Source organism: Ranitomeya imitator, chromosome 2 (genome assembly GCF_032444005.1).
Source record: "Ranitomeya imitator isolate aRanImi1 chromosome 2, aRanImi1.pri, whole genome shotgun sequence".
NCBI lineage: Eukaryota > Metazoa > Chordata > Amphibia > Anura > Dendrobatidae > Ranitomeya > Ranitomeya imitator.
In genome coordinates this window covers 656,122,321-656,134,456 of record NC_091283.1, presented here as the reverse complement: position 1 = coordinate 656,134,456, position 12,136 = coordinate 656,122,321, and the positions used below count along the sequence as shown (strand labels likewise).

At 49.4% G+C, this 12,136-nt stretch overlaps 1 protein-coding gene across 1 annotated transcript in view; it reads left to right on the top strand.

Annotated features, from left to right (window-relative positions):
* The window catches only part of NDUFS8 (NADH:ubiquinone oxidoreductase core subunit S8), a 29,368-nt gene extending 27,283 nt beyond the window's left edge, over positions 1–2,085 (top strand). The window contains exon 7 of the mRNA XM_069752944.1: positions 1,327–2,085. Within this exon, the coding sequence (XP_069609045.1) occupies positions 1,327–1,458 (132 nt within the window). The 3' untranslated portion in view covers positions 1,459–2,085. The remainder of the gene's footprint in view (positions 1–1,326) is intronic.
* Positions 2,086–12,136: the final 10,051 nt, after the last annotated feature.

The window sequence follows — 12,136 nt, the reverse complement described above, 5'->3', positions numbered from 1 at the left end:
GCAGCGGTCAGAGCCTCAATTGTACTCGCAGCTGGTAGATGTCTGTGAGTACAATTGATCTCCGGGAGCCGGCGCGATGCAGCTTCTCTGTGCTGGCTGTCAGCTTGACAGTCGGCACAGAGAACAGCTGACTCCCAGTGCGGGGGCGGCAGAATGCAGCCGCCGGGGGAGACACTTTGGACCGCCGCATTAGGCGGCGGCGTTCCCCGCGGCACACCCGACCATGTGTCGCGGCACACTAGTGTGCCGCGGAACACTGGTTGAAAATCACTGCTCTAAATAACTCAAAACATAGTCATTAATGTCCAAACCGCTGGCAACGAAAGTAAGTACACCCCTAAGGCCTCTTTCACATTTCCGTCGGTACGGGCCCGTCGCAATGAGTCGGGCTGACGTACCGACAGATGTTGTGAATTCTCTGCACGACGTGGGCAGCGGATGGACTCATCCGCTGCCCATTCTGCAGTCCGGGGAGGAGGGGGCAGAGTTTCGGCCACGCATGCGCGGTCGAAAATGGCAGACCCGTCGCACAAAGTTACATTGAACGTTTTTTTGTGACGACGGTCCGCCAATTACCGACGCATCCAGTGCACGACGTATGGAACGTGTGTCCATACGTCGGTAATACAAGTCTATGTGTAAAAAAACGCATCCTGTGGGCAACTTTGCAGGATGCGTTTTTTGCACAGAGCGACGCATTGCAACGTCTTCAAAAAGACGTAAGTGTGAAAGAGGCCTTAGTGAAAATGACCAAACTGTGCCATTTAGGTTATGTGCGGTTAGCAAAACCGGACATTTTCTGCAACAAATCCGCATGCGTTTTTTTTTCGTGGATTTTTGCACGTTTTTTTTTTTTTTGCGGCTTTTTCCAGAGATTTCCCAATGCAATGATATAGTGAGAAATCCGCAAAATTAATGAACATGCTGCGTTTTTTACCGCAAAAAAAAAAGCATGTGCACAAAAATTGTGGAGTGCATTCTAAATGATGGGATGCATAATGTATGCGTTTTTTATAGCGAAAAAAACGCAAAAAATCTGCAACGTGTGCACACAGCTTTAATTTTTAATATCCAAATTTAGAATGCGGAGCCCAAAACTAGATCCCATATTCTAGATGTGTCCTCACAAGTGATTTATAGAGGGGTAAACAATACGTTTTTTGTTCATAGGGACCTTTACCTCTTTGTATACTCTCTGATATCTTCCTGTAATATTTCACAATTTGTTAATAACTTTAGGAAAATGGATGAGGTGACATACTTTTATTAATGTGACGTGTGAATTACTAGTTCTTGTCTGCATCTCATCTGATCTCTTTTTTGCAGGGCCCTAATTTTGAATTTAGCACAGAAACCCACGAGGAACTCCTGTACAACAAAGAAAAACTCCTAAACAATGGTGACAAATGGGAGACCGAGATTGGCGCAAATATCCAGGCTGACTTTCTCTATCGCTAAGCAGTCTTCTCCCATCAAGATACTTAAAGCTGGCTTCTAGCATTTCTGTTCATGGAAAATTCTCATACATGCATACATACATGCATACATACATGCATACATACATACATACATACATACATACATACATAGTGCAGTCCCTTTACAGAACACCTACTTCAGATCCAAAGATGTGAAGACAACCTGCAGCTTGTGTCGTCAACTAGAGCGATGTCTGATAGTTAATAAATCAGATGATGAGGCCGTCTTACCGTCCAGTTAGTTACTTGCTGCTACCTTCTGATCTTAGGAATGGAATGATTTCTTGTATTCCTAGTTCGGTAAAATCAGAGGTGTTCCTATATGTGGGGATAATTTCCTGAGTGTGCAGTGGAGCATTGTTAAATGTATATTAGTACATGCATTTCAGGTAACTGCTATTATTAATTACATGGTGGCGTTAATCCACTTTATGACAAAGCTATAATATTGATATGTGGTTAGAGATATAACCCACACCATTGATCTGCACAGCCTTTATGTATAGGATTCTGGGAGTGAAGCTTTATATGTGTCTGGCAATAGCACGGCGTATTTTTACCTCTGCTAAATTTAATGTATTTCTTAATAAAATCTGATTTTGTTTGAGTTTAGGCTATGTACTGTGTATTAGCACCGTTGTATACTGGAAAGCAACATTTAAAGATTTATATGCTCTGATGCTGTATACGGAAAGCTGCACTATACTTTACTAGATGGTGGCCCGATTCTAACGCATCGGGTATTCTAGAATATGTATGTAGTTTATTTATGAAGTTTTCAGAATAATGCAATTTATACACAGGATTCAGCCGGCTGGCGCGACCAATTAGCGAAGCGGTGGTTCAAATTCTGCTCCAATTTGCGCCTGTCGCTGATTGGGCACGCCCGGCCGGCCACGAACAATCAGTGAAGCCAGGGCTGGCTCCAGGTTTTTGAGGGCCCCGGGCGAAAGAGTCTCAGCGATACAGATACAGTCTCACAGATACAGCAGAGAAATATACCACAGGCCACGTATATAGCACAGGCCACGCAGTATATAACACAGCCATGTAATATATTGCACAGCCCACGTGGTATATAGCACAGAGTCGCAGTATATAACACAGCCCACGTAGTATATAACACAGCCCACGTAGTATATAGCACAGCCCGCCCACGTAGTATATAACACAGCCCACGTAGTATATAACAGCCCACGTAGTATATAGCACAGCCCGCCCACGTAGTATATAACACAGCCCACGCAGTATATAACACAGCCCACGTAGTATATAGCACAGAGACGCAGTATATAACACAGCCCACGCAGTATATAGCACAGCCCACGCAGTATATAACACAGCCCACGCAGTATATAACACAGCGCACGTATATAGCAATGTGGGCACCATATCCCTGTTAAAAAAAAAAAAATTTAAAAAGTTATACTCGCCTTCCGTCGGCCCCCGGATCCAGGCGAGGCGTTTAGCGATGCTCCTCGTGACGCTCCGATCCCAAGAATGCATTGCGGTCTCACGAGATGATGACGTAGTGGTCTCACAAAACCACAATGCATGGCCCGGAGCGTCACGAGGATTGGGAAAGGTCAGTATATAATGATTTTCCAGGTCACCACCTGACAGCACACTGGAGGACGTCCTTCTTATCCTTGATGGGACAGGAAACACGAGAGGTTAAAAGCACCCTCCCCCTACCACCCTTCAGTGTTTTTGCTGTCCCATCATGGATAGGAACGGACGAGAGGAAATCTACCGTTCTGTGCGGGGGGATGTGGATCGGGGGGGGCTCTGCCTCACCCTTCCCTCCATGAGGCACCCGCTGGCTGACACCCGCCCGAGGGTCCCTCGGCCTACCAGTGTAGCGCTGCTCCTGGTATGGGGATCGGTTCTCCCTGGCGGGGGCTCTCGATCCTTCCGTCGCGTCCCCTGGTGCGAGCGATCCCAGCGATGTCTGGTCCCATCTCCATGCGGCCGCTGGGGGAAGCAGATCCTCGCCGCACCATCCTCTCTTTCCGGTCGCGCGTCACTTCCGGTTTGTGGCTGAGGGGGACGGACGGCGTCTCTGCAACAGGAAGTGCAGGGGGAGAGCAATGGAGAGCGCGGGAGCGCTGAATTAAAGATGAAACTGAGGAACAGAAATAAAAGGTATGGTGCAGGGGGCAGTAGCAATCTCTAGAGCATCATGGAGGACGCAGCAAGAGCAGAGGGGCAGGAGTCAGCAGCGCTAGTAAGTAAGAAAGCCCTCGATATTTAAAAAAAAAAAAAAAAGGGATGCTAGTGTTTGCTATATATATTTTTTTATAGGCAGCCTCCTTGTCCGAGAAATCGGTAAAGAAGCCCGGTAGAAATAAGAAGTGTCCTATCTGTGCAGTTAAACTGAAGGATACCTGGCAGAAACCCCTATGTGAAGCATGCACTTGCAGAATCATAGGAGAGGAACAGGCTTCTCTTATGACAAATATGAGAGCCATGATAAGAGAGGAAGTTCAGGCTTCAGTTTCAAGTCTGGTACTCCCTCAAGTCTCAACTTCACCTTCAGAGAGACCGAGGAAAAGGCCGAGGGTCGATTACTCTTCTGAAGACTCATCATCCTTTGGGTCGGATGTAGAGGAGGAAGATGAGAGTAGAGATCCTCCGGAGAAAGGGAGAAGATATTTGTTCTCCGCCGCAGACACAGGAGAACTGTTGGAGGCAGTTCGGCATACTATGCAGATCGAGGAGCCTCAGACGTCTTGTTCTGTTCAGGATGAGATGTTCGGGGGCTTGCGCTTGCAGACCTCTAAAGTCTTCCCTGTAAACTCCCATATCAGATCCATGATTCTGGAGGAATGGGAGGAAGCGGAGAAAAGACTGACTATCCCTAAGGACTTCAGACTTCTTTTGCCGTTTGATCCAGACAAAGTCAAAGAGTGGGTTGATATACCTAAGATAGACATACCATTGGCTAAAGTATCCAAAAGGAGTGCAATTCCTTTTGAGGACTCGTCCAATCTAAAAGAGCCCATGGATAGGAAGGCAGAGGGCCTTTTAAAAAGGGCCTGGGAAAGTTCTTCGGCGATTATTGGAGCTAATATTGCAGCGACAACGGTGGCTAGCTCCATGGACCTTTGGTTAGATGATCTTCAGGATCAACTAACAGCCAAAACTCCCAGGGAAACTATCCTGAAATCCCTACCTTTGCTAAAATTAGCAACCACCTTTTTGGCAGACGCGTCCGCAGAGTCTGTTAGGTTCGTGGCTAGAGGTCAATCCCTATCTAATGCAGCCCGAAGAGCTATTTGGCTCAAAAGCTGGTTGTGTGACATGCATTCTAAGAACAAATTGTGTTCTATACCCTTTTCCGGGGGCAGGGTCTTTGGACCGGTCCTCGACGATATATTGGAAAAGGCCGCAGACGTAAAGAAAGGGTTCCCGGAAGAAAAACCTAAAAAGTTCCAGCCCTTTCGGAGACCCCGCTATAATCAAAAACCCGATTACAGAACCCCCAGCACCAAGAATGTTATGCAGTATATATTATGTATAATAGGTTCCATGTGAAATGCATCAGTCCACAGGCTGCGCCCCTGGGCAGAGAGGACAAGATATCCCCCTTCTGTCCTCCCCCACCTTTGTAATTCCCACAGTAAATATCAGCAGGCTCCGGCCCCCTGTGGCTATTGTAATGTATGTCTGGCCTGCTTTTTCTATTGGCCTGCCCTGTGTAACTGTGTTATATATTCTGTGTGCTGTAAATAAAGTGTGTTCTTTTAGACTGGAAATACGTGGGGTAGCAGTCAGCTTTTATATGCTCTCGCGTAACCAAGGAATTCCAGCCAGCGTCCTTCATTCAGAATCCAGCAAAAGCAGAGTGGACCTCCTGAAACACGGGGTGGTACTGAAAGAGGTACCCCAGCTTGGTAGACCCCGTTACACTGGTGGCAGACAGCGGGATCTGATACCCCTTCTACAGGAGGAAAGGAATGAATGGAAGACAACTACCAGAAGTTAAAGAGGACTACATTAAAAGATCTGGTGGAAGCCCTAGGGTTAATCGCCAGCAACAAAACAAAAGCGGACTTGATAGCAGCCATCATGGAACACGACAGTGCAGCGCCCCCCAATGTGAACGTGGAGGAGACTGAATTCCAGAGGGAGGTAAAGAACAGACTGGCATTCTATGGCCCAAACCCTGCAGTAGAGATCATACGAGAGGTGATGGCTGATGTGTGTACTGATCTGAAGGAAAAGATGGCCGAGCGGACCAGGATAGAGCTAGCCAAGATGGAGATGGCAGAGCGGAGAGAGGAGAATCAGCGAGCAGGGGGAGCTCTGGCATCCGCCCAGGTACCTTCAACAGTAAGCCACAAAAAGATCCAGTATAATGCCTTCCGACAGTTGGGGGAGGCAGAGGAAGACATTGATGGCTTTCTGCAGGACTTTGAGCGGCAGTGTGCCCTTCATCAAGTGAAGCCGGAGGAACGGGTTCAGATTCTGGCCAGCAAGCTGACAGGCCGGGCAGCGGATGCCTATCGCACGGTACCTGATGAGGACTGTATGGACTATGAACGGATCAAAGAAGTGATCTTGGCCCGGTATGCGCTGTGTTGTGAATTCTGTGGTCAAGCTCCCTCCTGTGGTCATGAGTGGTACTTCGGCTGGTTCTGTCTATGAGCTTCCTCTGGTGGATGTGAGTGGGGCTGCGGCTTCTGAGTTTCCTTCCTCAGGTGACGAGGTTAAGTCGTTAGGTGCTGCTCTATTTAACTCCACCTAGTTCTTTGTTCCTGGCCTCCAGTCAATGTTCCAGTATTGGTCTTGCCTTCTCCTGGATCGTTCTTGTGGCCTGTCTGCCCTGCATAAGCTAAGTTTTGCTGGTGTTACTTTTGTTTGCTATATTTTCTGTCCAGCTTGCTATATTGGTTTTTCTTGCTTGCTGGAAGCTCTGAGACGCAGAGGGAGCACCTCCGTACCGTTAGTCGGTGCAGAGGGTCTTTTTGCCCCCTCTGCGTGGTTGTTTGTAGGTTTTTGTGCTGACCGCAAAGCTATCTTTCCTATCCTCGGTCTATTCAGTAAGTCGGGCCTCACTTTGCTAAAATCTATTTCATCTCTGTGTTTGTATTTTCATCTTTACTCACAGTCATTATATGTGGGGGGCTGCCTTTTCCTTTGGGGAATTTCTCTGAGGCAAGGTAGGCTTATTTTTCTATCTTCAGGGCTAGCTAGTTTCTCAGGCTGTGCCGAGGCGCCTAGGTTTTGGTCAGGAGCGCTCCACGGCTACCTTTAGTGTGGTATGATAGGATTAGGGATTGTGCTCAGCAGAGTACCCACGTCTCAGAGCTCGTCCTATGTTAGTAACTATCAGGTCACTTTGTGTGCTCTTAATCACTAGGTCCATTGTGGTTCTGAATCACCTGTTCATAACAGCGCTGACACCAGAGGCATACCGCCAAAAGTTCCGTGGACTTATAAAACGAGTAACCGATACCCACGCTGAATGGGCCTGTAAATTACGGCGGTCACTGATTACAGTGGGTACAAGGGAGCCAAGCAACCACTAAGGAGGACGTCCTCCAGCTCTTCTTGTTAGAACGATTCTTTAATGGACTAAACCCCGAGACACAGGAATGGCTTCGGGGACAGGCGGCCAATGACTCTTGAGGAAGCCGTTCGTCTGGCCGATGAACATCATGACGCCAGGAGGCCTCAGTTGTCCGGATCAAAGATGGTCACTAGGGGTCTGCCCATGGACCTGGAGGGCCCCAAACCACCGAAGATTGTAGGGGGACCAGCTAGAAACCCGGCCTGCCACAGTTGCCCTGGGGCGCGATGCCACACCTGCCGTCAGCTGGGCCACCTGCAAAGACAATGTCCCAACAGGACTCAGCATACCCAGTGGCCAAAGGCGGGAACAGCTACCTTCCGCCGGGCCGCTGTACACTGCTACCAAGGCGAAGCTGACCCGGCATTGGGGGCTACAACTAACCAAGGGGTGGAAGACATGGAGGAAGTGCTGCATGAAGTAGACCCTGTGCAGGCAGCCCGGGCAGATAGTCGACAACAGCATCGACAGGTCGTGTGGGTTAATGGGAAACGCATGCAGGGACTAAGATTCCAGAGCAACTTTGACCCTTGTGAAGCCTCATCTCGTCCGGGACCAAGAGAAGATGGACCAGACAGTGGCAGTCCGTGTAGCAGGGGAAGCCATACATCGACTGCCCACTGCCAGGATTCACCTGAACTGGGGAGTTGGGGAAGGCCTTGTTGAGGTCGGCTTGATGGAGGATTTGCCTGCAGACGTTTTGCTGGGAAATGACTTGGGGCCCATGTTGTCTGCCTTCTTGGTTGCCCCTCTGGCTGAGACATATCCTGTGACCACCCGGAGACCAGCTCGAGCTGCGGAGGCGGAATCACACTCAGAGGAGGCCCAGGTAAGACATCCCAGCCCTACACGTATTCCCATAGCCAGACACATTTCTTGGGCCACCCCAGATGAATTTAAGAGGGAGTTACTTGAGGATCCTTCATTGGAGGGATATCGTGGGAAGGCACAGGAGGGGAGAGGGGTACTGGAAGGGGAACAGTTTATATGGAAGCAGGGACTCCTCTACCGGATCACAGAGCAGCACCACACAGGGATGAGCCCCACTATAAAACGACAGCTGGTAGTTCCCAAGAAGTATAGGCAGGAGTTACTGCGAATCTCTCATGACATACCCTTGGCCGGGCACTTCGGCGTCAGTCGCACCAGGCATCGTCTGACACAAAACGTCTTTTGGCCGGGGGTAACCTATGATGTTCGTCAATACTGCCAGACTTGTGACCGTTGCCAGCGCATTGGCAAGAGGGGAGATCGATGCAAGGCCAAATTACGCCCCCTCCCCATTGTGCAGGAACCATTTAGCCGAGTAGCGGTCGATCTGATAGGGCCGTTAGCCAAACCCAGTCCGTCAGGGAAAAGGTATATATTGACAGTGGTAGATTATGCCACACGGTATCCAGAGGCGGTTGCGTTACCTAACATACTGGCAGAGACAGTGGCGGCTGCCCTGCTCCAGGTTTTCTCACGGGTTGGAGAACCAATGGGTTGTGTGAACGCTTTAACGGGACATTAAAACAACTCATTGGGACTTTTACCAGGACCTACAGGGACTGGGAGAAATTCTTGCCTCACCTGTTTGCCTATCAAGAGATGCCCCAAGAATCCACGGGGTTCTCCCCATTCAAACTGGTATACGGTAGATGGGTAAGGGGACCCCTAGACTTAGTGCTAGAACACTGGGAAGGGGAGGGCATCGTAGAAGGGGTACCTATTGTACCCTATGTTCTGGAATTCCAGGACCGCCTACAGGAGCTCACCCAGGCTGTACGTGGGAACATGCAGGTGGCCCAGCGGCGCCAGCGTGTATGGTACCATGGGAGGGCCAGAGAGCGCACCTTGGAAATAGGGCAGAAGGTCCTGGTATTAGAGCCCACTAGGCAGAACAAGTTCCAAGCTGCATGGCAGTGGCCCTACCAGGTAGTGGGGAAAATAGCCAACACCACCTATAATGTCGCCGATTGCGACGACCCCAGGGTTATCTGCATGTTCCACGTGAATATGCTGAAGCCCTATCGGGAGTGCCCTGAAGATGTAGTGGCCATCTGTGCACCTGAAGCAGAGGATTTAGCCAGACTTCCCTTGCCTGATGTCTTAGGGGAGAGGACTCAGTCTAAAACATGGGACCACGTACACTGGGGTGAAGACTTAGGTCCCCGGGAGAGACAGCAGGTGGAGGAGTTGCTGAGGCAGCGACAGAGGATGTTTTCAGGGAAACCCGGGTACACTCACCTGGCACAACACAAGGTTGAGACCCAGGATCAGACCCCCCTGCGACAACCCCCCTTCCGTGTCCCTGAGTCTGTACAAGAAGGGATGCGACAAGAGATACAAGAGATGTTGCGTTTAGGGGTCATTGAAGAGTCAGATAGTTCCTGGGCATCCCTCGTAGTGTTAGTGCCCAAGAAGGATGGGAGTACAAGGTTTTGTGTAGACTATCGTAAGCTCAATGAGAAAACCGTGACGGATGCGTATCCCATGCCGCGTGTGGATGACTTGTTAGACCGGCTGGCAGGGGCAAAGTATTTGACCACCATCGATCTATGCAAAGGCTACTGGCAGATTCCCCTTAGTCCTGATGCTATTCCCAAGTCGGCATTTGTCACCCCGTTTGGCTTATTCCAGTTTTGAGTTATGCCATTCGGGATGAAGACTGCCCCGGCGACCTTCCAGAGGCTGGCTGACCGGCTTCTGGATGGTCTCCAGGACTATGCGTGTGCCTACCTGGATGACATCGCCATCTACAGCGCGACATAAGAAGAGCATCTAAGTCACCTAGAGACAGTATTAGACAGGATCCACAAGGCCGGAATCACCCTGAACCCAAACAAGTGTCACGTGGGCAAAGCAGAGGTTCAGTATTTAGGGCATTGGGTGGGAAGTGGGAAACAGAGACCAGAACCAGCCAAGATTGAGGCCATAGCCAAATGGCCCACCCCACGCACTAAAACCCAGGTCATGGCGTTTCTAGGGACAGTGGGGTATTACAGGAAATTCGTTCCCAATTACAGCAGCGTGGCCAAGCCCCTCACTGATCTGACCCGTAAGAACCAACCCCGCCAGGTAACCTGGACCCCACAGTGTGAGGAAGCCTTCCGCCAGCTAAAGGACGCCCTCACCAATACCCCTGTATTGGCCGCACCCTATCCAACTAAACGTTTCCTTGTTCACACAGACGCTTCTATGTTTGGATTGGGGGCAGTACTAAGCCAAGTCGGGCCGGACGGCCAAGAACACCCGGTAGCTTACCTGAGTCGGAAACTACTGCCCCGTCAAGTGAGCTATGCGGCCATCGAGAAGGAGTGCCTGGCGGTAGTATGGGCACTCAAAAAGTTACAACCATATTTGTATGGATGACAGTTTTCCCTCCTAACGGACCATATTCCCCTAGTCTGGCTTAATCGGGTCTCCGGAGACGATGCCAGATTACTGCGGTGGAGTTTAGCACTACAACCTCTGGACTTCACCATCCACTACAGACCCGGCAAACAAAACGGTAATGCCGATGGACTAAGTCGACAAACGGAACTTGTACCAACCCCATAAACTTCGGTCATCCCCAAACCGATCCGTTAAGGATCAGACTGTGTATGCCGATCGCGTCGCTGAAAAGGGGAGTCGTGTTACAGGACCCCCAGCACCAAGAATATGTTATGCAGTATATATTATGTATAATAGGTTCCATGTGAAATGCATCAGTCCACAGGCTGCGCCCCTGGGCAGAGAGGACAAGATATCCCCCTTCTGTCCTCCCCCACCTTTGTAATTCCCACAGTAAATATCAGCAGGCTCCGGCCCCCTGCGGCTATTGTAATGTATGTCTGGCCTGCTTTTTCTATTGGCCTGCCCTGTGTATCTGTGTTATATATTCTGTGTGCTGTAAATAAAGTGTGTTCTTTTAGACTGGAAATACGTGGGGTAGCAGTCAGCTTTTATATGCTCTCACATAACCAAGGAATTCCAGCCAGCGTCCTTCATTCAGAATCCAGCAAAAGCAGAGTGGACCTCCTGAAACACGGGGTGGTACTGAAAGATGTACCCCAGCTTGGTAGACCCCCCGTTACACAGGTGTAAGGGAAAACAGGGTAGATGGAGTTACCAGAAAGGAGGGAATAGCAGGCCCAAAACTAAAGATGCGAGCTACTCGGGGTCAGGGTCTAGCTACCACAGGAAATGACGCCATCAGAGTAGGGGGTCGTCTGGCCGGATTCCTGGGAGTATGGAGGGAGATTACAACGAGTCCGTGGGTCTTACAGATAGTGTCCCAGGGATACAAAATAGAATTTACATCCCTTCCTCCTGAAAGATTCCTGGTGTCCAGCTCCCATCTAAAATCGTTATCCCCCATGTGGTCAGATATACAGGACCTCTTAAAAATGGCAGCTATTGTTCCGGTACCACCTCAGGAAGAGTGCAGAGGTCACTACTCCAATCTCTTCTCAATAACAAAACCGTCGGGAGAATCAAGGACAATAATAAATTTGAAACATCTAAACAATTGGGTCCTTTACAAAAGATTCAAAATGGAGTCGATTCGGTCTACCATCCCTCTGTTGGGAAAAGGTATGGTAATGTGCACTCTAGATTTAAAAAGTGCATATTACCATGTACCCATTTACCTAAATCACCAGAGGTTCCTGCGGTTCGCGGTAAACATGGAAGGAAAGGTCTACCATTTCCAATTTCGCTGTCTCCCCTTCGGCCTGGCTTCCGCTCCCAGAGTTTTTACAAAACTTATGGTGGAGGTGGTCGCTTATCTGAGGAACCAGGATATAATGGTGATTCCCTACTTAGATGACTTTTTAGTAGCGGCAGACTCAGCAGTCCAGCTCAGGATCAACTGTCAGTCCCTCATTTCAACACTAGAGAATCTGGGATGGATTATAAATTGGGAAAAATCAGATCTAATTCCAAAATCCAGAATAAAATTCCTGGGAGTCGTGCTCGATTCACAAGCAAGAATGTCCTTTCTTCCAGAAGACAGGCTAAAGGGCATAATAGAGAAGATCCGTCACTTTTCTCGAGGCCGAAATACGATCAGAGACGGGATGAAAGTACTGGGACTAATGACGGCCTGCATCCCTTG